The 27311-nt window shown below is 43.6% G+C and overlaps 1 protein-coding gene across 2 annotated transcripts; it reads left to right on the top strand.

The window, feature by feature from the left end:
• Nucleotides 1-107: 107 nt before the first annotated feature.
• dse (dermatan sulfate epimerase) lies at nt 108-27146 on the top strand. 2 transcript variants are annotated; one of them, XM_020455183.2, is made up of 6 exons: nt 108-268; nt 2431-2905; nt 9348-9601; nt 17493-17732; nt 22805-23012; nt 23704-27146. In XM_020455183.2, exons 2-6 carry the CDS (start codon nt 2475-2477, stop codon nt 25448-25450), a joined length of 2880 nt encoding a protein of 959 aa, XP_020310772.1. In that variant the 5' UTR covers nt 108-268; nt 2431-2474; the 3' UTR covers nt 25451-27146. The 2 variants fall into 2 exon arrangements, with proteins under 2 accessions (XP_020310772.1, XP_031656568.1); XM_031800708.1 differs by lacking the exon at nt 108-268 and having other exon boundaries at nt 2795-2901.
• The last annotated feature ends 165 nt before the right edge of the window (nt 27147-27311 follow it).

Raw genomic sequence — 27311 nt, 5'->3', positions numbered from 1 at the left:
CTCTACCTGGATGTTTGTGTCTACAAATCAGTCATTTCTGTCTCTCCCCTACTTCTTTAGTCACTTTCCTCTACTGCCCCTCCTCATTCGGCAGAATTGCTGACGTTCTTCTCTCCAAAACCTTGCGCAAAGAGGGTATACTTTGTTTCACTACTTGAAGAATCAACGTATCGATGCATGTCACGGGGATTACATTTATAACACAGAAATGACTTGTAGGGGGAGTGTCAAATCTGGACTACAATTGTACAACAACGGGTTTTGACAGGTAGGCTAATCTTGATCAGTGTATTGTTCTTTCTTTACAACAAGCCACCGATCGATTTTTTTTTTTTAAGACTTCGGATCCAGTGTGCTATCTGCGCATATTTATACGTTAATGCCGTGTGTTATTAAACGTTTTTCGATGTTGGAATAATAATTCACTAGTTACATTTAAGAAAAGTACTATTTATGTAAGTAGATGTACATATTTACACGGAATAATGTTTTTTTTTGTCATTAGATACGATATGTACAAGTGTAGGATATTGTCAGAGTTGTGTATACGTATTAAAATATGACCATTTTATTTCCCATGACCTGAGGAAAACTAGCCTACTGATATGAAAAAAACGGACACTTAGGCAAAGGTGTCTTTTTATATGACTAAAACATTTGTTAGAACGCTGGCGACCTGAATGTAGACTATCCAAGGTAAGGAGATGTGTGAGCAGCCAGGTAGGAAATATAATATGTGGAGCTACTTTACTGTAAATTGGTGGTTGCCAATGTAAACCCTTGAGTTTAGGGTTTGTATTTAGGCCTACTTTCGAGTGATGGAGTAGTATAGAATAGTTTTCATAATACACATTCTATAGTCATTTGTTTCTCAACGTGGTCATTTGAAATAGTCTTATCAAGTTTCAAAGGCACAGGTCTTTTAAAAACTAAACGTCTATTTGAGAATGATTTGCCCATTTTGTGCCATCCGTTTGTCATTTTTTTGTGTAAATTGAAAGAAAACAAAGCAGTCAAAGGTTAATCCAGCCCAGGAGAGGGACAGCTGTCCCCCTCAGCTGGTTTCCTTTATTCCCCTAAACCAATCAGTGCTCAATCTCCACGTCCCTAAACACAGCAGGAATAGGTTTCACTTCCACATCCAGGGTTCATGGGTTTTATGGCAGTAATGGTAGACTATCTGATTATGTCTTTAAATGGGCAATCTGCAGTTGTTACATCCATTTGTAGACATTTTAATTAAATATACCCATTGATTCTTGAAGGATAGAATTTATAGATCCCCCCCATGAGCTCAGTACAACTGTCATACCCCATCAGAACCCCACACATTAAGTTGTTTTACGCTTTGTGAACAATGTAAATGTAAACAAATACTGTTAGCCTCAAAATGGTTCAAACAAATAGTTTGTATGTCATGGATGGTCAGTCCTTGTATCTATTATCTCTGTCCATGAGTTTGAGAATGGTTGTATTTCTCCAGCCTCATCCCTCAGCTGTTACAAAGTTGACCCCTTTGTTATTGTTCAAACTACAGATGCCTCTTTAAACTGGAATGTGCCCGTTTATGAGGTCAGGTGTCATATCTAGCTAGTTGGTCAAGTGAAGCAACATCTGCACAATAATGGACATTTAGCTCCCTCGTCCCCATTGGTGTCATTTTTAGTAGGCAATACTAAATTGTGTATTAAAATACACTACCGATAAAACTCACGCGAATAGGACTGACCAGAGTCTAGAGTCTCTCTAGACTACCTTCAAAATCACCACCGTTTGATTTTGCCCTAGGCAAGTGCCAAGAGTAAGGCACTGAAATGGATGTCCACGTTCTTGAGAAGAGATGACTTGCTCCACCATAGTGTTAGATGTACCAGGTGATGCTAGTCATTGGTTAAGCCAAACCACTATAACTGACGAATAGAATACCACAGAGACCTTTATGACCTTTAGAGTGTTGAGGACCATCTTTCTGACTATGTGGGTGTACATGGCTCGATTCACCTGAGACACCGCCAAACAAATGTAAGGATTATCTACCCTGATGAACACACCTCTCGCCAATAGCTGGATACACTATCAATCTGAGGAATGATAGCACACTATACACATTACAGCTACCTCTTCTCAAGATACACATGGGGGAGGAGGAAGGGGGGGGGTGGGTCTATTTTGATTATTCATATAGATAAGTTGCATTTTTACAACAGAGATCTGAGCTTCCCTTTCAGTTGTCACAGTCTACAGTCTACTTGAAGCGTTTCAAAACTTGTCAGAACAGTAGGGGGAAGCCAGAATGATCAGGAATACAGCTGTATCCAATTATTCAAGGAATGTAGCCCTCATATGAAAAAGCTGGGGAGAGTTGAGAGAGAGAATATGGCTGTCTGGCTTTCTTCAAGTCTTTTCTTCTCCCTCTCCTTTCCTTCTCAGCTGAGCTCTGTTGGAAATGCCACTGCGCCCTCTCTGATGTGAGGATGAGGACCTACACCCGAGGGGCCCCCACAGTGTTCTTCATAAGTCTACTGTGGCCCCTGGTGGCCCCGGTGGTGGGGGTGGCGGAGGAGACGATAGACCCCAGTGGAGGGATACCCTTCATGGGAGGGAACTACGATGGACACCCCATGCTGTACTTCGGCCAGGGCGAGGTGGAGGAGCTGCAGTCGGCGGCTGCTGGGACACACCGGGAGATGGCCGCGAGGATCCGCGAGGCGGGGGAGGCCATGCTGGAGCACCCTGAGGAGTACCTGCCCCCCTGGAGCCCGGCCGAGTTCAGCGCCCGCTGGAACGAGGTGTATGGAAACAACCTGGGAGTGTTGTCTATGTTCTGTCTGCTCTACCCACACAGGGCCGGGGCTCTCGACCTGGCCAAGGATTACATGGAGAGGATGGCAGCTCAGCCTAGTTGGTATATTTTCTATCTTTGTTTTTCCCCTATTTTTGTGTGAATTTTCAGTTGCAATCAATTGTCTGTGAATAGCATCCCTAACCTATAGGGACACGAAATAAGAGATACAATCAGATATGCCCCTGTGGAAACAGTTACTGTGTAGTTACTCAAATTCAACCCATAAGTGAATTGCCCACTTCTCAATTGCAGAAAATCGCTTAGCCTACCCTTAGCGGTAAGAAAAACTCCCACACGTTTTTCTCATTACGTGAACAATACTGGTCTTTTTGGAGAAGGTACAGATGCTGCCTGCTATCTGTATTTCTCCTTCCTATCACCATGTGACCACTGGGGATAAATGCCAAATCCTCCTCCTCTCCAGAGGACCTTTAACTGACTCAATCCCCCTCCATAGTATCTCTGTTCAGTTTTCACTGTGGCCGGTCAGACCTGTGGAAGAGATGCCCTGTGGTCCAGGAAATGTGTTTAGCAGCTGTATGAATTTATTGCTTAACATGCTCCCGTTCAAAGGAAATGAAATGTTCAGATGTTGAGCTGAATGGCCTGGTGCAGTGGGATGGGTGGAGTAGGATTCAGGTGGTGGTGAGAGGCTAAGAAACACATTTTACCTGGGTTCTCAGAGGGGTTACATGGGAAATCTCATCTGCATCTCACATTGTTCAGCCCCAACCTAAGGGATGGGCGAATGACTCTCCCAGTCTATAGACTCAGAGGGGAATAGCTTAGGTAGTCTGGATGATGTTATGTTTCATTTTCATTGTACAGTACTAGGCTGTACTATCTTGCAGACTTCTTCGCTTTCTGTTGCATAAGAATAATAAGCTAAGAAGTGGCCAGCAATGAGACTTCATGTTGTTGCTGTATATTTAGCCAACCCTTACAGTACTGTACTTCAGAAGACCCCTGGCCGCCTGTGAGGGTTGTGAAACTTCAGTGGTTTCATTTTTTCCCCCATGCAGTGCAGTTAGGAAAGTGCATTATAGCAAGCTTTCTCTGCACGTCCCAAGCCAAGGAATTCAGTGTTAAGGAGGGGTCTCTGATATATCGGGCAAGGCGTTTCACTGTCCGTTGCCAATTTAGTCATGTCGCCAGCGTTCTCAGGACGTCTGGTCTCTACTATCAGCCTCGCGGTCAGGGGGCTTCCCTTTTCAAGTGTCACCTTTCTCTCATTCCTTTTCAGAAATAAGCATTACCTCAGCTCTGTTGTTTTAATCCTCTATTTAGTCATCAGCTGCTGTGTCTAGCCAACCTAGTTCAGAGAAAAATGTTTTCTTTAGGGTCAGTGTTCATTGGTACATGTACAGTTTACCATTAGTTCAAATTTGTGAAACTTCTCACAAAATGGAAGTCTGTGCCACATGTTGAGAAATGAAAACCCACAAGGACGTTTTCACATTTTAACTACACACAATGTGAGTTCTCTCCTCAACCGCACATTTACTAGGGCTTTGGAATCTCTCAGGGATCCTTAAAAGTGGCTCCAGGAATCAGTCAACTGTGGTATCTGTGACCTTCAATTATGTCTCCAACAACTTGTTGAGGAGAGCCATATTCCATATTCCAACTCCAGCTTGTGGCGCACTGGTTCCCTGGTTCGGTTTTTAAGGCAGTTCATGTGTAAACACACAGAAGAGACGTCTTGTGTGCTTTGGCGTAATGTAATATACAGTACAGTGGTGACATAGAATCACTTCACTCATTCTAACTACTTATACAGTGCATTAAACTTGGTTGGTGAACCAAAGACTGTAATGAAACATAATGTAAACTCCTTTCTTGATGAATAAAGTTGAAATCCCTTTTTATTCAATTTAATTTAAACCCATGTAGAAGGAACATTTATTCCCAATGAACTTCCTCAGGTCGTTGACAAATGGAAATAATGTATTAGCTAAATCAAATGGAAGAAATGCTGCCAGAGGGTGGCGGCATATCTTTGGTATTTATGAATATTAGAGTCGCATTTAAAAGAAAAGCAGGCAGCTGTTTTGATATTTGGCACTGAGTAAAGTTTATGGGTCCATGTGATGAGGGGAATGGATTTCAACCTATGTCTTTTAGATGTTCTGAGAGGAACGATTGTCAAGAGGGAGCTGAAAATGTAATTACATGGCACGCACTTTAATAGCAACTGCTCAAAATACAGGTTGCTTTTTGGATTTATTTTTTATTGCCACATCTGAAGTCAATTTGACTATAATTACACAGAAAGAGCTTTTAAAGAACACCTCTTAGCAGGTGGTATATGAGATTAATGCATGGGCATGGACTATTTTGCCAATTGAACAATTAGTACCTCTTAGAAATAGAAGTCAGTCAGCATTCTGAGGTGCCAGCTACTTTACAAATAGCACATAGTGCACTTTAAACAGCACTTTAAAAGGCAGGATATGTTGGAGTAGGACTTTAAAGCATGTGTGAAAATGCTGTTTTGCATGTTCTTTTGTAAAGAGAACAAAAAGCTATTTAGTAGCTGATTACAAGCTTGGACAAATTATACAAATAGCCTGAGAAGGATTAGTTTAACTCTACGCTTTTGATGACATTTCACTTTCCAGAATATATATATATACTACCCTTTCTGTTTTTGCAGCCTTGCTTGGGCTAGTGTGAAAACGGAATTTCAGACAATTCAAGACTATTTGTAAGGATACTACGTTGTGATATTACTGTTTTCTTGTGTATTAACCCTGTGAGACCCAAGCATAGATCCAAACGAGGAAAATCGTGTATTTACCGTTCAGAAATACTTCTAATCGGCCTCTGATTATGAAAATAATCTGTTAGTTTTATTTCAAGTTTGTAGAACAATTTTATGGAAACGTTGCAAAGAAACACCATTGAGCTTCAATGGTAGGAACATTTTGTTGTAAGAACATTTTGAAATTCTATAAAAATCACATAAAAATGTATCAAAAGCATTGATGGGATGGAAAATATTGTCTTATGGTATATAAACTATATATACAGAAGTAAGTGGACACCCCTTCAAATTAGTGGATTCGGCTATTTCAGCCTCACCAGTTGTGTATAAAATTGTGTGTATAAAATTGAGCACGTAGCCATGCAATCTCCATAGACAAACATTGACAGTAGAATGGCTTTCCTGAAGAGCTCAGTGATTTTCAACATGACACCGTCATAGGATGACACCTTTCCAACAAGTCAGTTCGTCAAATGTATGCCCTGTTAGAGCTGCCCTGGTCAACTGTAAGTGCTGTTATTGTGAAGTAGAAACATCTAGGAGCAACAACGGCTCAAACTCGAAGTGGCAGGCCCCACAAGCTCACAGAGTGGGACGGTTGAGTGCTGAAGCATGTAGCGCATAGAAATTGTCTGTCCTCGGTTGCAGAATTCACTACCGAGTTCCAAACTACCTCTGGAAGCAACGTCACCACAAGAACTGTTCGTCGGGAGCTTCATGAAATGGGTTTCCATGGCCGGGCAGCCTCACACAAGCCTAAGTTCACCATGTGCAATGCAAAGTGTCGGCTGGAATGGTGTAAAGCTCGCCCCCATTGGACACTGGAGCAGTGGAAACACGTTCTCTGGAGTGGTGAATCACGCTTCACCATCTGGCAGTCCAACGGACAAATCTGGGTTTGTCAGATTCTAGGAGAACGCTACTTGCCTGAATGCATAGTCCCAACTGTAAAGTTTGGTGGAGGAGGAATAATGGTCTGGGGCTGTTTTTCATGTTTCGGGCTAGGACCCTTAGTTCCAGTGAAGGGAAATCTTAACGCAACAGCTTACAATTACATTCTAGACGATTCTGTGCTTCCAACTTCGAAGCAACAGTTTGGGGAAGGCCCTTTCCTGTTTCAGCATGACAATGCCCCGTGCACAAAGTGAGGTCCATACTGAAATGTTGTTGAGATCGGTTTGGAAGAACTTGACTGGCCTGCACAGAGCCCTGATCTCAACCCCATTAAACACCTTTGGGATGAATTGCTTCGAGATAGGCCTAATCGCCCAACATCAGTGCCCGACATCACCAATGCTTTTGTGGCTGAATGGAAGCATGCCCCGCAACAATGTTCCAAAATCTAGTGAAAAGCCTTCCCGGAAGAGTGGAGGCTGTTATAGCCTCCATGATCATGTTTGGTCATGTAGTGTACATCTGAAATTGTCATATTTTGTCTGAAATAGCTAAATTGATCAACTTGATCTATAAGTATGGTGCCGAAGAACATGGCTGACGTTTTTACATTCTCCCAACCAATTATGCAATTTTGATATTTTTGTGTGTGTTTTGTGTAACTTATTTTTTTATTTATTGTGTACATAAAGTTGCTGCTACCGTCTCTTATGGCCGAAAATAACTTCTGAACAGAAAAGGGATTACTCACGGGGACTGGAAGAAACTTTTTCCTTTAATGAGTCCGATGAGAAGGATATCCTGCTTTCACTGGACAGGCCCAGATCCACGCCTTTTGCGTGAAAAAAAGACACCGGAAAAGGGGACGCAGATCAGGGATCCTTCTGAGAAGCCAGAGGAGAGCGAGTAAACTCCCAATGCCTTCCATTCTCCTTGCTAACGTGCAATCTTTAGAAACAAAAATTGATGACCTACTATTAAGATTATCCTTCCAACGGGACATTAAAAACTGTAACGTCTTATGTTTCACAAGACGTAGCTGAATGAAGAAACGGACAATATAGAGCTGGCTGGATTTTCCATGCACCGGCAGAACAGAGACACTACCTCTGGTAAGACGAAGGGTGGGGGTGTGTGTCTTTTTGTCAATAACAGCTGGTGCGCAATGTCTAATATTGAAGAAGTCTCGAGGTATTGCTCGCCTGAGGTAGAGGACCTTATGATAAGTTGTCGACCACACTATCTACCAAGAGAGTTCTCATCTGTATTATTCGTAGCCGTCTATTTACCACCACAAAGCGAAGCTGGCACTAAGACCGCTCTCAACCAACACTATAAGACTTTAATGCAGGCACACTTAAATCAGTTTTACCACATTTTTACCAGCATGTCACATGTGCAACCAGGGAAAATAAAATCCTAGACCACCTTTACTCCACACACAGAGATGCATACAAAGCTCTCCCTCTCCCCTCCATTTGGCAAATCTGACCACAATTCTATCCTCCTGATTCCTGCTTACAAGCAAAAACTATAGCAGGAAGTACCAGTGACTCGCTCAATATGGAAGTGGTCAGATGACGCGGATGCAACACTACAGGACTGTTTTGCTAGCACAGACTGGAATATGTTCCGGGATTCTTCCAATTGCATTGAGGAATACACGACGTCAGTCATCGGCTTCATCAATAAGTGCATCGATGACGTCATCCCCACAGTGACTATGTACATATCCCAACCAGAAGCCATGGATTACAGGCAACATCCGCATCGAGCTAAAGGCTAGAGCTGCTGCTTTCACGGAGCAGGAGACTAATCCGGACGCCTATAAGAAATCTCGCTATGCCGTCAGACGAACCATCAAACAAGCAAAGCGTCAATACAGGATTAAGGTTGAATCCTACTACACCGGCTCTGACGCTCATCGGATGTGGAACGCTATTGCAATAGCAATTTACAACATTAACCATGTCTACACTGATATTTCTGTTCAATTTAGTGTTATTTTAATGGACAAAAATGTGCTATTCTTTCAAAAACAAGGACATTTCTAAGTGACCCCAAACTTTTGAACGGTAGTGTATATATTTGAAAGGATCAACTATTTTGTGGGTTTTCTTTGTATGCAGACTATAACTTACTTTTAGCAATATGTAGTTGTCCTTTCTGGATTAATTACTTCTCTATGTTAAAATTGATGGTTGTAAATGGCAGTATTCTGACCTCATTAACCACACATACAGTACCAGTCAAAAGTTTGGACACACCTACTCATTCAAGGGTTTTTCTTTATTATTTCTACATTGTAGAATAATAGTGAAGACATCAAAACTATGAAATAACACATATGGAATCAAGTAGTAAGCAAAAAAGTGTTAAGAAATGTAAATATATTTTTGATTTTAAATTCTTCAAAGTAGCCACCTTTTGCCTTGATGGCAGCTTTGCACACTCTTGGCATTCTCTCAACCAGCTTCATAAAAGGTTTAGATAGCTGGCTAGACTAACGAACCTAGAAATCTATGAAATTTTAGCTGACATGGGCTAATTGAGTGAGTAACAAGAGGAAAACTGCTGATGCACAACCAAATTTTGAAATTGCACATTTTGTATTCTACTACTACTCTATATAACAGTAAGTTGACTCGCCCCCCCTAAAAAAAAAAAAAAACGTTTTTTTTGCCGGGGCCCCTAGCGGCCGCTAATGTCACTTATGCCTAGAAATCGTACTGAACAGGCAGCGTTGCAATTTTACAACCGTGTGTCTCACAGGGTTAAGTCTTGAACATGTATTTCTTACATATGACTATACTTATCTATCCTTTTCTCTGTGTCTTGCAGGTTGGTAAAGGATGCTCCCTGGGATGAGGTTCCTCTAGCCCACTCTCTGGTTGGCTTTGCCACAGCGTATGATTTCCTGTATGAGTACCTGAGCAAGGTGCAGCAGGAGCGCTTCCTGCAGGTGATCGGCAACGCTACGCGCTACATGTATGAGAAGTCCTACATCCGTGGCTGGGGCTTCCAGTACCTGCACAACCACCAGCCCACCAACTGTGTGGCTCTCCTCACCGGCAGCCTGGTTTACATGACCCAGGGTGAGTACCATTGATTCATGCACTGTGTGTGTGTGTGTGTGTGTGTGTGTGTGTGTGTGTGTGTGTGTGTGTGTGTGTGTGTGTGTGTGTGTGTGTGTGTGTGTGTGTGTGTGTGTGTGTGTGTGTGTGTGTCTGTGTGTGTGTGTGTGTGTGTGTGCGTGCGGGCGGGCAGAGAAACACCATGATTACTGCGTTATCAGATTTCAGACGGTTCCTTTAGTATTTACTCTGTGGCCTAGATATACATTTGAAGTCGGAGGTTTACATATACTTAGGTTGGAGTCATTAAAACTCGTTTTTCAACCACTCCACACATTTCTTGTTAACAAACTATTGTCTTGGCAAGTCGGTTAGGACATCTACTTTGTGCATGACCCAAGTTATTTTTCCAACAATTGTTACAGACAGATTATTTCACTTATAATTCACTGTATCACAATTCCAGTGGGTCAGAAGTTTACATACACTAAGTTGATTGTACCTTTAAACAGCTTGGAACATTCCAGAACATTATGTCATGGCTTTAGAAGCTTCTGATATGCTAATTGACGTCATTTGAGTCAATTGGAGGTGTACCTGTGGATGTATTTCAAGGCCTACCTTCAAACTCAGTGCCTCTTTGCTTGACATCATGGAAAAATCAACAGAAGCCAAGACCTCAGAAAACAAATTGTAAACCGCCACAAGTCTGGTTCATCCTTGGGAGCAATTTCCAAACGTTTGAAGGTACCACGTTCATCTGTAGAAACAATAGTGCGCAAGTATAAACACCATGGGACCACGCAGTCGTCATACCGCTCAGGAAGGAGACGCGTTCTGTCTCCTAGAGATGAACGTACTTTGGTGCGAAAAGTGCAAATCAATCCCAGAACAACAGCAAAGGACCTTGTGAAGATGCTGGAGGAAACAGGTGCAAAAGTATCTATATCCACAGCAAAACGAGTTCTATATTGACATAAGCTGAAAGGTCGCTCAGCAAGGAAGAAGCCACTGCTCCAGACTACGCTTTGCAACTGCACATGGGGACAAAGATCTTACTTTTTGGAGAAATGTCCTCTGGTCTGATTAAACAAAAATAGAACTGCTTGGCCATAATGACCATCGTTATGGTTGGAGGAAAAAGGGGGTGGCTTGCAAGCCGAAGAACACCATCCCAACCGTGAAACACGGGGATGGCAGCATCATGTTGTGGGGGTGCTTTGCTGCAGGAGGGACTGGTGCACTTCACAAAATATATGGCATCATGAGGAAGGAGAATTATGTAGATATATTGAAGCAAAATGTCAGGAAGTTAAAGCTTGGTCGCAAATGGGTCTTCCAAATGGACAATGACCCCAAGCATACTTCCAAAGTTGTGGCAAAATGGCTTAAGGACAACAAAGTCAAGGTATTGAAGTGGCCATCACAAAGCCCTGACCTCAATCCTATAAAACATTTCTGGGCAGAACTGAAAAAGCGTGTGCGAGCAAGGAGGCCTACAAACCTGACTCAGTTACACCAGCTCTGTCAGGAGGAATGGGTCAAAATTCACCCAACTTATTGTGTGAAGCTTGTGGAAGGCTACCCGAAACGTTTGACCCAAGTTAAACATTTTAAAGGCAATACTACCAAATACGAATTGAGTGTATGTAAACTTCTGACCCACAAGGGAATGTGATGAAAGAAATAAAAGCTGAAATAAATCATTCTCTCTACTAATATTCTGACATTTCACATTCTTTCTTTATTTTACTAGGCAAGTCAGTTAAGAACAAATTCTTGGCCTAGGAACAGTGGGTTAACTGCCTGTTCAGGGGCAGAACGACAGATTTGTACCTTGTCAGCTCGGGGATTCGAACGTGCAACCTTTCGGTTAATAGTCCAACACTGTAACCACTAGGCTACCCTGCCACCCCAAAATAATGTGGCGATCCAAACTGACCTAAGACAGGGAATTTTTACGAGGATTAAATGTCAGGAATTGTGAAAAACTGAGTTTAAATGTATTTGGCTAAGGTGTATGTAAACTTCCGACTTCAACTGTATAAATTCAGTAGATTGGTAGATTGGTCGTTTTCTGCTCAGCCTATTCATTTTCCTCTTTGGAATAATGTGGTCTCATCTTGGCAACTTCATTCCTCCTCAGTTACAGTGGGGCAAAAAAGTATTTATTCAGTCACCAATTGTGCAAGTTCTCCTACTTAAAAAGATGAGAGAGGACTATAATTTTCACACTTCAACTATGACAGACAAAATGAGAAGAAAAAAATCCAGAAAATCACATTGTAGGATTTTTTATGAATTTATTTGCAAATTATGGTGGAAAATAAGTATGTAGAACTACGAACAGATATAGCCCTTGGTTCACTCCAGACCTGACTGCCCTCGACCAGCACAAAAAAGTCATGTGGCGTACTGCACTAGCATCGAATTGTCCCCGCGATATGCAACTTTTCAGGGAAGTCAGGAACCAATACACACAGTCAGTTAGGAAAGCAAAGGCTAGCTTTTTCAAACATAAATTTGCATCCTGTAGCTCCAAAAGGTTTTGGGACACTGTAAAGTCCATGGAGAATAAGATCACCTCCTCCCAGCTGCCCACTGAACTGAGGCTTGGAAACACTGTCACTACAGATAAATCCATGATAACCGAGAATTTCAATAACCATTTATCTATGGCTGGCCATGCTTTCCTCCTGGCTACCCCAACCCCGGCCAACAGCTCCGCACACCCCTCAGCTTCTTGCCCAAACCTCCCCAGCTTCTCCTTAATCCAAATCAAGATATCAGATGCTCTGAAAGTGTTGCAAAACCTGGACCCGTACTAATCAGCTGGGCTAGACAATCCCTGGACCTGTACAAATCAGCTGGGCTAGACAATCCGGACCCTCGCTTTCTAAAGTTATCCGCCGCCATTGTTGCAACCCCTATTAATAGTCTGTTCAACCTCTCTTTCGTATCGTCCGAGATTCCTAAAGAGTGGAAAGCTGCCGCGGTCATCCCCCTCTTCAAATGGGGTGACACTCAAGACCCAAACTGTTACAGACCTATATCTATCCTACCCTGCCTTTCTAAGGTCTTCGAAAGCCAAGTTAACAAACAGATCACTGACCATTTCGAATCCCACCGTACCTTCTCCGCTGTGGAATCCGGTTTCCGATCCGGTCACGGGTGCACCTCAGCCACGCTCAAGGTACTAAACAAAATCATAACCGCCATTGATAAAAGACAGTACTGTGCAGCCATCTTCATTGACCTGGCCAAGGCTTTCGACTCTGTCAATGACCGTATTCTTATCGGCAGACTCAACAGCCTTGGTTTCTCAAATGCCTCGCCTGGTTCACCAACTACTTCTCAAATAAGAGTTCAGTGTGTCAAATCGGACGGCCTGTTGTCTAGACCTCTGGCAGTCTCTATGGGGGTACCACAGGGTTCAATTCTTTGGCCGACTCTTTTCTCTGTATATATCAACGATGTCGCTCTTGCTGCGGGTGATTCCTTTATCCACCTCTATGCAGACGACACCATTCTGTATACATCTGGCCCTTCTTTGGACACTGTGTTAACAAACCTCCAAACAAGCTTCAATGCCATACAATGCTCCTTCTTTGGCCTCCAACTGCTCTTAAACACTAGTAAAACTAAATGCATGCTTTTCAACCGATCGCTGCCTGCACACACCCGCCCAACTAGCATCACTACTCTGGACTGCTCTGACTTGGACAACTACAAATACCTAGGTGTCTGGCTAGACTGTAAACTCTCCTTCCAGACTCATATTAAGCATCTCCAATCCAAAATTAAATCTAGAATCGGCTTCCTATTTTGCAACAAAGCCTCATTCACTCACGCTGCCAAACATACCCTCGTAAAACTGACTATCCTATCAATCCTTGACTTCGGCGATGTCATTTACAAAATAGCCTCCGACACTATAATCAGCAAACTGGATGCAGCCTGTCACAGTCCCATCCATTATGTCACCAAAGCCCCATATACCACCCACCACTGCGATCTGTATACTCTCATCAGCTGGCCTTCGCTACATATTCGTCGCCAGACCCACTGGCTCCAGGTCATCTATAAGTTTTTGCTAGGTAAACCGCCTCCTTATCTCAGCTCACTGGTGACAATAACAACACCAACCCATAGCACGTGCTCCAGCAGGTATATCTCACTGGTCATCCCCAAGCCAACACACCCTTTGGCTGCTTTTCCTTCCAGTTGTCTACTGCCAATGACTGGAACGAATTGCAAAAATCGCTGAAGTTGGAGACTTATATTTCCCTCACTAACTATAAGCATCAGCTATCTGAGCAGCTTACCGATCGCTGCAGCTGTACACAGCCCATCTGTAAATAGACCACCCAACTACCTACCTCATCCCCATATTGCTTTTATTTACTTTTTTTGCTCATTTGCACACCAGTATTTCTACTTGCACATCATCATCTGCACATATGGCCTATTTATTGCCTTACCTCCTTACGCCATTTGCACACACTGTATATATAATTTTCTATTGTGTTAATGACTGTACTTTTGTTTATCCCATGTGTAACCCTGGGTTGTTGTTTTTTGTCGCAGTGCTTGGCTTTATCTTGGTCAGGTCGCAGTTGTAAATGAGAACTTGTTCTCAACTGGCCTTCCTGGTAAAGTAAAGGGGAATTTTCTTCTTCTTTAAAAAATACAAATACAATGGAAACATTCCACACGATTCCATAACATTCTGGATGGACCTTTTCCCAATGTTTTTCCTTAGTAGATTCAGTGTGAAAGGAAGGAACGTATGTCTAGAAAATAGCCTTGTTATTTACTGTACATTTGAAAACTGTTCCCTCTATTGTTTTGGTTGAAATGTCCTGGTTGTATATTCTTGGATGTTTAAGTCAGAGGCAGCGAGGCCAGAGGAACGTGAAGTTGTTCTTGTTGTTCCCAGCACTGCTGTACAGCCTAGTTTGATTACAAAGGAAATGTTTCTGGTAGAAAAAGAACAAGAGTCGACGTAAACTAAATGACAACAGGCATGGAGATGACTGTGGTCACCGTGGTTTTTCTTTGAGGCTGGTTTGTGGTAGTGAGTGGGGGGGGAGGGGGGGGGGGGCAGGAGGTGCAGACTCTGGAGAATTATAGCACCCCTCTGACTTTGCACTTCAACATTTTAATTTGGCTGCAAATTGTTAAGAGACTCTCATTAGAAGGTGGCTTAACTAACATACAGTATTTGCTTTGAGTGCGACAGATTGACGGAACGTGCTAAATGTTCGCTTTCTCATTCTTGGACCAGTTCATTTAAGGGCCTAACTCCCACATAAGTATTTGACTGTGTGTTCTGCTCACGATCCTATTCACTTCCTGCATTCCCTTGTCACGGATTTGTCATTCATATCCTGTGCAAAAGTATGACATTACGCTCAAATATTATTCCATTAAGATCTCAGTGAATAAAGGGAACTTTGCCTGTAAGGTACTGCCAGAAGAAATCAAGCAAACATTGGCCTCGTGTCACATTTCTTCCAGAGCTATTGTATTGCACAGGTCTATATTACTCAGATTTATGGAATAACACAGCACCTCTTTTCCTGTGTATTATTTTAAGGGCGAAGCCAAAAAGCCATTTTGAAGCATTTATTCATAAGGAAGGGATAGGCTCCATCTGTTGAAAATAAAGGGAGACATACCGTATCTGTCCAAAGCATAAAGCGTCTTAAGACCCGTATGGGAATGTTAAGCACAGCATGTAGGTACTGTATGTATACTGTATTCGTATCATTCCATGCCTTGATTGTGAGTCAGAGGGGATATTGTATGGGCTCTGTCCAGATGACTAGATCACAGGACAGCAGCTTACAGGGGATCAGTGCATTCCTGATGCAGGTGTCTGCATGTTGGTGCTTTGCGGCTGCCTAGCTCCGCTCCTAATTGGACAGTCATATGTGGCATAGTTTACCCTGAGTTCATCTATAGTTAAGCATCAGTAGTTAAACCTAAGGCCTCAATCACCCAGTTCTCTGCTACGGCCACCCAGGTGCTTGAGTTTTATTATCTGGTGCAGAATGTTGGGACTCTGGGAACCATTCAAAGTCATAGCCACAGTCACACCACATTGTGTTGCTTCCTTGAAAGCTGTTACACGTGAACACTTGATTCATTTGTGGTAAAGTGTCTATTTTACACCAAATGGGTTGAGTCAACGTAGTTCCCTTGTTATTTCAATGTAATTGACCTTATATTCAACCACAAACAGGGTTTACAGGTTTGGTTTAAGATTGTTGACAACTTAATCAAATGTCAAGCAAAATTGAATGTCTATCGAGTGTCTTTGCCCGTTGGGTACAGTGTGGAAAATTATATTTCTCTCTACTGGATGCAGGTTGAAGCAATTGTCTAGACTTGTTCATTCTCCCAATGCATGATTATCATGTCAATAAATGAAGCATAAACTCTTGGTAGACAACTATCAGTTACATTTTTTAATAAACATTTAACCACTTATTTACTACGCAGGTCAGTTAATAAGAACAAATTCTTATTTACAATGACGGCCTACCCCAGCCAAACCCTAACCCGGGACGACGCTGGGCCAATTGTGCACCGCCCTATGGGACTCCAAGTCACGTCCAGTTGTTATACAGCCTGGAATCGAACCAGGGTCTGTAGTGACGTCTCTAGCACTAAGATGCAGTGCCTTAGACCGCTGCGTCACTCGGGAGCGTAACTCATTGATCCTACATAACATTTGAAGTTATTCCATTCTTAGGAAATCATTCTTTGTCCATTCCTGAAAATGAACTAAGAAGAACCAGAAATGTCTCAATGTCTCATCTAATCATAATTAGCGAAGAACCTCAAAGGAGTAGAAGTCAAGTCAAATGGCACCATCCCTTGACCTCCCACATTCCTACAGGTCTCATTGTGATGGTGCTTGGGGAGTTAACAGACCAGACCTTCCCCAAACAGTGGCTCTCAACGTGTGGATGACTAATGTGTACTGATGGGAGCTCCAGAGATCTAGAGCCAGTAACATCACTAACAGCATGGCTGAAGAAAAGCCCCTAATAACAGCAACGAAGGCAACATCATTAAATCCTAGAGGGGTAGAGGAGGACATTGCTAAAGCACAGGGTGACTATATGGGATGTGATTGAGCCATGGGTGGGAGAAGACATTTCTAGCTTTTGAATTCGTAGGGTTAATTGGATTTTTTTTGGGGTTCATTAATTCCTATATACATGATGCCTATGTCTAATAATGGAAAATGCAGAACAGTCCAAACACTGTGAGGAGCCGGGGTGTGAGCGTAGTGAGATGTCGTTTGTGTAAATGTGGTCTTTGTGTGCCAGCAGTTCCTGTTTGATGGTAAATACCTGCTCTGTGTAGGCCACTGGTCTCCCAGACCAAACCAAACACTGGGGTGGACGCCGGCTCCGGAGCTGGGCTGTGGGCTGTGGGTTGTGGTGTCCGGGTGGATCCAGTCCACCGGGTAGCTGCCAGGCACCCATGATGTACTGGGATTCTCAATGAACTGCGGCTGGAGTGTTTATGTGGTCACTTCTTCTCATAGAGAGAGAGAGAGAGAGAGAGAGAGAGAGAGAGACTATACATTAGTCTGGTATGGTAGTTTCATACTTTCCATGCATAACGGGAGGTTCCAGTATGATGTTCCGGGAAAGAAAATGGGAATGTGACTGACTGAGTAGCTTACTGTAACTATATTTAGGATCAACCTCACTTGAGACCACACTTTACACCGAGCTTAATTGGGGTATGTCTCAAGAAAACAAACACTTTGGCTGGGTGACAGCAGGACAGTACAAATGTTTGGGAGCCACTGCTCTAGAGACATTGACGAACATGACCTTCCTTCGAAAAGCAATAAGCTGACCCTGGTTTCTCCTCTGTTTGGTTCCAGGTTACCTGCAGGAGGCCTACCTGTGGACCAAGCAGGTCCTGGCCATCATGGAGAAGTCTATGGTGCTGCTGCAGGACGTGACGGATGGCTCGCTGTATGAGGGCGTGGCCTACGGGACGTACACCACCCGCTCTCTTTTCCAGTACATGTTCCTGGTGCAGAGACACTTCTCCATCAGCCACTTCGACCACCCCTGGCTCCACAAACACTTTGCCTTCATGTACAGGACCATCCTGCCAGGTAATACAGCTGTTATAGATGTTGTGTGTGTGTGTGTGTGTGCTCTGCCATTCTATTCAATATAACTTCATTTCTCCTCTTAATGGTGTTTTTTCTCCTCTTAATGTTCCCTTTGAAGAAGTTGCTTGGTTCGATCGACTTTTTATCTCTAACAGTGCATTTAGTCTAGATGTCACGTGATAGATGCAAAGGTGATACAGATACCATATAGGCAGCAAGACAGGCTATTTTGAAATTAAAGCAGTGCAAGTTGAAATCTGAAGTTTACATACACTTAGGTTGGAGTCATGACTGCCTTGCCTGGTTCACCAATTACTTTGCAGACAGAGTTCAGTGCGTCAAATCGGAGGGCATGCTGTCTGGTCCTCTGGCAGTCTCTATGGGGGTGCCACAGGGTTCAATTCTCGGGCCGACTCTTTTCTCTGTGTATATCAATGATGTTGCTCTTGCTGCGGGCGATTCCCTGATCCACCTCTACGCAGACGACACCATTCTATATACTTTCGGCCCGTCTTTGGACACTGTGCTATCTAACCTCCAAACAAGCTTCAATGCCATACAACACTCCTTCCGTGGCCTCCAACTGCTCTTAAACACTAGTAAAACCAAATGCATGCTTTTCAACCGGTCGCTGCCTGCACCCGCATGCCCGACTAGCATCAACACCCTGGATGGTTCCGACCTAGAATATGTGGACGTCTATAAGTACCTAGGTGTCTGGCTAGACTGCAAACTCTCCTTCCAGACTCATATCAAACATCTCCAATCGAAAATCAAATCAAGAGTCGGCTTTCTATTCCGCAACAAAGCCTCCTTCACTCACGCCGCCAAGCTTACCCTAGTAAAACTGACTATCCTACCGATCCTCGACTTCGGCGATGTCATCTACAAAATGGCTTCCAACACTCTACTCAGCAAACTGGATGCAGTCTATCACAGTGCCATCCGTTTTGTCACTAAAGCACCTTATACCACCCACCACTGCGACTTGTATGCTCTAGTCGGCTGGCCCTCGCTACATATTCGTCGCCAGACCCACTGGCTCCAGGTCATCTACAAGTCCATGCTAGGTAAAGCTCCGCCTTATCTCAGCTCACTGGTCACGATGGCAACACCCATCCGTAGCACGCGCTCCAGCAGGTGTATCTCACTGATCATCCCTAAAGCCAACACCTCATTTGGCCGCCTTTCGTTCCAGTACTCTGCTGCCTGTGACTGGAACGAATTGCAAAAATCGCTGAAGTTGGAGACTTTTATCTCCCTCACCAACTTCAAACATCAGCTATCTGAGCAGCTAACCGATCGCTGCAGCTGTACATAGTCTATTGGTAAATAGCCCACCCTTTTTCACCTACCTCATCCCCATACTGTTTTTATTTATTTACTTTTCTGCTCTTTTGCACACCAATATCTCTACCTGTACATGACCATCTGATCATTTATCACTCCAGTGTTAATCTGCAAAATTGTAATTATTTGCCTACCTCCTCATGCCTTTTGCACACATTGTATATAGACTCCCCCTTTGTTTTCTACTGTGTTATTGACTTGTTAATTGTTTACTCCATGTGTAACTCTTTGTTGTCTGCTCACACTGCTATGCTTTATCTTGGCCAGGTCGCAGTTGCAAATGAGAACTTGTTCTCAACTAGCCAACCTGGTTAAATAAAGGTGTTCTCAACTAGCCAACCTGGTTAAATAAAGGTGTTCTCAACTAGCCAACCTGGTTAAATAAAGGTGTTCTCAACTAGCCAACCTGGTTAAATAAAGGTGAAATAAAAATAAATAAAATAAAAAATAAAAAATAAAAATTGTTTTTCAACCACTCCACAAATTCCTTGTTAACAAACTATAGTTGTGGCAAGTCGGTTAGGACATCTACTTTGTGCATGACACAAGTAATTTTTCCAACAATTGTTTACAGACGGATTATTTCACTTATAATTCACTGTATCACAATTCCAATGGGTCAGAAGTTTACATACACTAAAGCTTGGAAAATTCCATAAAATGATGTCATGGCTTTAGAAGCTTCTGATAGGCTAATTGACATCATTTGAGTCAATTGGAGGTGTACCTGTGGATGTATTTATTTCAAGGCCTACCTTCAAACTCAATGCCTCTTTGCTTGACATCATGGGAAAATCAAAAGAAATCAGCCAAATAATTGTAGTCCTCCACAAGTCTGGTTCCTCTTTGGGAGCAATTTCCAAATGCTTGAAGGTACCATGTTCATCTGTACAAACAATAGTATGCAAGTATAAACACCATGGGACCACACAGCCGTCATACCGCTCAGGAAGGAGACAAGTTCTGTCTCTAGAGATGAACATACTTTGGTGCAAAAAGTGCAAATCAATCCCAGAACAACAGTGAAGGACCTTGTGAAGATGCTGGAGGAAACAGGTACAAAAGTATCTATATCCACAGTAAAACGAGTCCTATATCGACATAACCTGAAAGGCCGCTCAGCAAGGAAGAAGCCACTGCCCCAAAACCGCTATAAAAAGGCCAGACTACGGTTTGCAACTGCACATGGGGACAAAGATCATACTTTTTGGAGAAATGTCCTCTTGTCTGATGAAACGAAATTAGAGCTGTTTGGCCATAATGACCATCGTTATGTTTGGAGGAAAAAGGGGGATGCTTGCAAGCCAAAGAACACCATCCCAACCGTGAAGCATGGTGGTGGCAGCATCATGTTGTGGGGGCGCTTTGTTGCAGGAGGGACTGGTGCACTTCACAAAATAGATGGTATCATGAGGAAAGAAAATTATATGGATATATTGAAGCAACATGTCAAGACATCAGTTAGGAAGTTAAAGCTTGGTCGGAAATGGGTCTTCCAAATGGACAATGACCCCAAGCATACATCCAAAGTTGTGGCAAAATGGTTTAAGGACAACAAAGTCAAGGTATTGGAGTGGCCATCACAAAGCCCTGACCTCAATCCTATAGAATATTTGTGCGCAGAACTGAAAAAGTGTGTGCAAGCAAGGAGGCCTACAAACATGACTCAGTTACACCAGCTCTTTCAGGAGGAATGGACCAAAATTCACCCAACTTATTGTGGGAAGCTTGTGGAAGGCTACCCGAAACGTTTGACGCAAGTTAAACCATTTAAAGGCAATGCTACCAAATACTAATTGAGTGTATGTAAACTTCTGACCCACTGGGAATGTGATGAAAGAAATAAAAGCAGAAAGAAATAATTCTCTCTACTATTATTCTGACATTTCACATTCTTAAAATAATGTGGTGATCCTAACTGACTTAAGACAGCGAATTACTAGGATTGAATGTCAGGAATTGTGAAAACCTGAGTTTAAATGTAGTTGGCTAAGGTGTATGTAAACTTCCGACATCAACTGTATGTGTTCCTAAATGCCTTAACAAACCTCTGTGGCACTTCTTGGCAACATTGTCCAAGTTATAAGTAGATTAGGCATGAAACCCCCCTGGGTGCATTACCCCCATGTTAGAGAGGGTGACTGCTCGTTTGTCTTGATATGGGTTATGCATGCGTTACCTTCCTGGGGGGCTGTCAGAATAATGCTGATCCAGCCCTCCCCATCTCCCCCTTCCCTCATCTCCTTTGCTCTCCTCTTCTCTCCTCTCCTGGTTTATGGTCAGGGGGAGGGTAGCGCTGGAGGAGGGGCTCTCAGGTCTGGACATTTTATAGCCCCCTGCCAACACTCTCTGTATTGTGACTGGGGCTGGGCGCCACTGCTGCATTCAGAGAGCAGCTCTTAATTGCAGCAGCCAGGAGAACGCTGGACTCAATACCCACAATGCCAGCTTTCTCTCTCCCAGATTATCCTGCCTAACTACCTTCTGCCTGAGCGGACTATGTGACTGCACTGCACTCACTGACCCTGTACAGTCAGGTCCATAATTATTGGCACCCTTGATAAAGATGAGTGGAAAAAGACTATAAAGTAAAGAATACAAATGCTGAGCTATATTGTATGCCAAAGAGCTATATTTTCATGTCACCTCATGGTCAGATGACATGGAAATAGAGCTCTTTGGCCGTGCACACCAGTGGTTGGATTGGAGTCGAAAAAATGCAAATGCAGAAAAGTACTTCATACCTACAGTTAAATATGGTGGTGGATCTTTGATGTTATGGGGCTATTTTGCTTCCACTGGTACTGTGGTCCTTGTTAAGGTCAACGGCACTATGAACTTGACCAAGTAGCAGGACATTTTTGCCAAAAACCTGGTTGCCTCTGCCGGGAGGCTGACAACACAGTCTTTTTTTGCTGATCTTTATCAAGAGATCCAATAATTCCGTAACCCACTGTATGTCTCTGTGTTCAAATGATAGGGTTTGTTGGCGTTCCAACAGGTTAGACTGTAAACAGGAGCCGTGTTTTAAATGTATCTTGTGTTGGACTTACAAAGACAGACCGTGAACAAACCAATATCACCCGAGTGTTCCTGCACACACACCCCCACATCATTTGGATTGGGCATTTGTTTATCCAAGGTCTAGTTTTGCATCACAGAAGGAATGTAAAAGCGTATTGTCGTACCGCTTGTGCACTGATTTTGGTTATTGCCGTTCTTGTTTTTGGCTTACATGTGATTTATTGTGGTTAAGTATTTACTACCGGTTGCTAGGTTTTAAGATCTCTTTTGGCACCAGACTGCCATTCTTTGTGTTGGGGAAATGGCTTCATCGATAAAGCTAGGGAGCTACGATCTCAACAGGGCCTGTAGTTTGGCTCATTTCCTTATGTTAAGGACATGGCATGCATGGGTGTAAAAGCTTTTGTGATCTATTCAGTAAGAAAAGGAAAGAAATGAATCATGATTTTGTAGCATAGGCCTGCGACTCCAAGTGGCATTCAATCAAATAGAAAGCTATGTGGTTAGTACAGCTGAACTGGACCTTGGACAATATGTAGCTGTCACTTCATATTTGTCAGAGTTTTATGATAATAACATTCAATAATCCTCCAACAAACCCGTATGAAAGGCCACTATATTGAAGTTGCCTTCTCCTATATTTTAACTGTAAAATAATCCATATTGATCTTTTGCCCTGGCCTGTTCCATCTCACCAGGGTTCCAGAGGACTGTAGCCATAGCAGATTCCAACTACAACTGGTTCTACGGGCCCGAAAGCCAGCTGGTGTTCCTGGATCGCTATGTGATGAGGAACGGCAGTGGAAACTGGCTGGCTGAGCGGATCCATCAGAACCGGGTGTTGGAGGGGCCGGGACAGGCCGGGAAGGGACAGAGATGGTGCACACTGCACACAGAGTTCATCTGGTGAGAATCTCTCTCTCTCTCTCTCTCTCTCTCTCTCGTTCTGTCTCTTTCTCTCTCGCTCTTTCTCTCTCGCTCTTTCTCTCTCTATTGGTAGAAGTGTATTGTCATACACTGAGTGTACAAAACATTCGGAACACCTGCTCTTTCCATGATATAAACTGGCCAGGTGATGTCACTTGTTGAATCCACTTCAATCTGTGTAGGTGAAGGGAAGAAACATGTCAAATAAGGATGTTTAAGCCTTGAGACAATTGAGACATGGATTGTGTATGTGTGCCATTCAGAGGGTGAATGGGCAAGACAAAATATTTAAGTACCTTTGAACAGGATATGGTGGTAGGTGTCAGGTGCACTGGTTTGGGTGTGTCAAGAACTGCAACGCTGCTAGGTTTTTCATGCTGAAAAGTTTCCTGTGTATATTAAGAATGGTCCACCACCCAAAGGACTTCCAACCAACTTGACACAACTGTGGGACGCATTGGAGTCAATATGCATCCCCGTGGAATGCTTTTCGACGCCTTGTAGAGTCCATGCCCTGACGAATTGAGGCTGTTCTGAGGGCAAAAAGGATGTAACTCAATATTAGGAAGGTGTTCTTAATGTTTTGTACACTCAGTGTATACGCTGATTTAGAGCAACTGAATTCAAATGTATGACATTTATTTCTTGTTGTTTTATTTCCATTCTGCAGGTATGATCCCAGCCTGACTCCCAGGGCTCCATCAGACTTTGGTACATCCCAACTCCACTACTTTGAGGACTGGGGGGTCGTCACTTATGGAAGTTCTCTACCCGCAGACACCAACCACACCTTCCTCTCCTTTAAGTCGGGGAAGCTGGGTGGACGGGCCATATTTGACATCGTTCACAGGAACAAGTACAAAGACTGGATCAAAGGGTGGCGGAACTTTAACGCTGGCCACGAGCACCCTGACCAGAACAGCTTTACGTTCGCCCCTAACGGTGTTCCTTTTATCACGGAGGCTCTGTACGGGCCCAAGTACACCTTCCTCAACAACGCAGTGCTGTTCTCCCCGGCTACCTCGGGAAGCTGCTTCAAGCCATGGGACGGCCAGGTCACAGAGGCCTGCGACTCCAAGTGGCTGAAGTACAAGGTGGGGCTGCCGGCGGACGCCCAGGGCAGGGTGGAGGCGGCTCTGGAAAGGCAGGGCATGGTGTTCATCCGTGGGGAGGGCCAGTCGGCCTACAACCCTGACCTGAAGATCAAGAGCTTCCAGAGGAACCTGCTGCTCCTGCACCCCCAGTTGCTGGTCCTGGTTGATCATATCCATCTGGAGACAGACAGCCCAACCAGGGCCATGAGTGCCTTCTTCCACAACACGGACCTGCCCTTTAAGGACACCAAAATAGACGGTGTGCACGGAGCCTTTGTCAGACATGGGGAAGACCCATATCAAATGTTTTGGATGGATGACACAGGCTTCAGTGAGAAAGGGGTCTTGGGGTACTGGAACTATCCCCGTGGTTACCCCTATAACGGCTCTAACTATGTGAATGTGACAATGCCTCTGAGGTATCCCCATACCAGGGTGGCCTACATCTTCTTTGGGCCAGGGGTGGACGTGCAGAGCTTTAGTCTGCGTGGCGATGCTAACAGGGTGGACATTTACCTGGCCACCAACGAGCACACCTACACTATCTACCTGCTGACCGGGGAGGTGACCACCAAGCCTCTGTTCGCCATGGTGCTGGTGGACCAGAAGAAAATAGTATTTGAGAAAGCAGCAGGAGTGAAGAACAGCACGCCGGAGGAGGTAGAGGAGTATGTCAACGTAGTAGAGGACAACCTCCAGCACGCCAAGCCTGTTTTCCAGCAGCTGGAGAGACACATCCTGGGCCGGGTGCTCAACACGGCCAGCTTCCGCAAGACGGCCGAGCGCCTCCTCCAGTTCTCCGACAAGAAGAAGACGGAGGCCATTGAGAAAATGTTTGCTCTGACTAATAAACAGGGCAAGGGCAAGGGGGCCAATAAAGCCTTGGGGAACCTTGGGGACAAGTTCTCAGAGAGCCTGCCGGACATCTTTGGACAGATCGAGGTAAAGGAGAAGAAGGAGAGATCGAAGACAACAAAGAGGATTATTGAGGAGAGCCCCGAGGAAGACGGCGACTCCAGGGCCTTTATGGATTATGGAGACTCCAAAAAAGGCCGGAAGGGAGGCTTCGTGAAGGGTCGCAAGTTCAAGGAGGTCCACGTGTTGGCGACGGCCAACAGTGACAGTCTGTCGAACTCATCCTCTTATATCAGACTATTCCTCATCTTAAACATAGCCACCTTCTTCCTGCTACTGTCTGTGTTATTGACACGCTTCCAGAGAGGCAGAAGTCTGCACACCCAGAGGTGTTTCTATGGCATCCTGCTCATCGACAGCTTCATCTTACTCTGCCTCTACTCCTCCTGCTCTCACGCACAGTGTTGACATGACCACTGTGCGGCGAGGGGAATAGTCCATGTGCAGACCGATTGAACCGTTTGCCATGGGTGAATCAAATGCACCATACGCCTCAGTCTGAGCCAAGTCTACCTGATGAGTGTCCAGGAAAGAATTCATTCCAAATAGGAATTGATAGATTCGAAATGAAGCCAGACCACCTTTGAGATCCTAAGCTTCTGTGGAGCTTTAGAATGGAGTCTGTGTGAACTTTTTTAATGTAGCATTTAGAGTGGAACATGTTGCTTTATATCAAAGATTGCTAGCCACTAAAATGCAGATATATCTGCCTCTCTCTGTGGCCATGATAGAAAGAATGTACATATGTTCAAACAAGATATATTTTTGTGGTATTATTTCTACTCTTTGTCATGAGAAAAGAACAATATGCATAGATGTGTTTTTTCATTGTGTATTTGCTTTTGCCTGATGAATGTGGGGACTTTGCAGATAAAAAGCTATAGAAATATGTTACCTCAGTCGGTGGTCCTCTCTGTGTCCATAACTGCAGTATAATACCATTGCATTTAACCAAATTGGCTTACCCGCATAACCGATCACATTGTCACCCCCACCACCCCAATTTAAGTCTTGTGATATTGTTCTTAAGCTGTCAGGGTCCATGTAATTCCATTTAGAGTAATACACTTGGGAAAGTATATTTTACTCTCCAACTGTAACAGATTTGCTTTCAGGCTCTCACCTGTATGACTACTTACAGTATGTTGGTGAAGCCCATTCACTTATATGCTAGCATAGATTCATATTATTGTCCATCACCAAACCCACCTAATATAATTACACAACCTGCTCCTCCTCTTGATGTTATGATGTGGAATCGTTGGGAACCAATGTTTCTTGTTGTTCCTGACTCTTAACTAATGGATCTACAGGCGGCACTACAGGGATGAGGACCTTTGACCTTTGTGTTACTTTGGTTGGGAGGAAACAACTACTATGCTAGTCATGGATATGTGAGGAAAGGGAGAACTCAAATGCTATAGGAGAGGGGTCGATTTTTGGTGGGCATTGGTGGAGGAGATTTGGAGGGGAAATACTGTATGTAAATAGACTTGTACCTGTATTGGCATATCTGTCGTCAAATGAGTGTATGATAAAGTTATCCTCCGATCAGGAGGTTGGTTGTATCAATATTTACTCACTCCTGCTCAGTCACACAGATAATAAGGAGAGACATGCTAACAAGTCTTCACTTCCTCTGGTGTGTTTTGGACATGTGAGGGTGGGCACTGTCTCAGGTAAATTCCCAGGTGTGTCTACTGAAAATGTGTACGCCAACATTACAGTTTAGATTCTAGACACATGACTCCTCTGCCTGTAGGGGGAGGAGCTACAACACAACACACCGCTAGTTGAATTCAATTTGATTAGGTGGGTGGGGAGCTCAATCCACGATACCACTACAGCCTAAGTCTGCTGTATCTTGCTAATGAATTTACCTAAACTATGAGTCATGGAAGCCCTAGTCTCTTGTGACAGTGCAGAGATTTAGTTCTGGGTGCTGAGATTATGAAAGCCCTCGTGACAATCAGGTAGCATCTTTTGGTCAGAGCTGGCTAGCAACAATCAGAATTCATTGTTTTGTCATCTCATTAAAAAATGAATTTTCACTGCCTTTTATCATTGTCATGTCATTCAATAAAGAGTTTTATGCAAAATCAAATGTGATTGAAAGGGTACCAGTATCATGTCTCAAATGTTGTGGTGATTTACAGTACCTGTCAAAGGTTTGGACACACCTTCTCATTCAAGGGTTTTTCTTGATTTTTTACTTTGTTCTACATTGTAGAATAATAGTGAAGAAATCAAAACTATGAAATAACACATA

The sequence above is a fragment of the Oncorhynchus kisutch genome, linkage group LG21 (genome assembly GCF_002021735.2).
Source record: "Oncorhynchus kisutch isolate 150728-3 linkage group LG21, Okis_V2, whole genome shotgun sequence".
NCBI classification, from domain to species: Eukaryota; Metazoa; Chordata; class Actinopteri; order Salmoniformes; family Salmonidae; genus Oncorhynchus; species Oncorhynchus kisutch.
The sequence above is the reverse complement of the archived record's forward strand: the minus strand, read 5'-3'. Positions and strand labels throughout refer to the sequence as shown.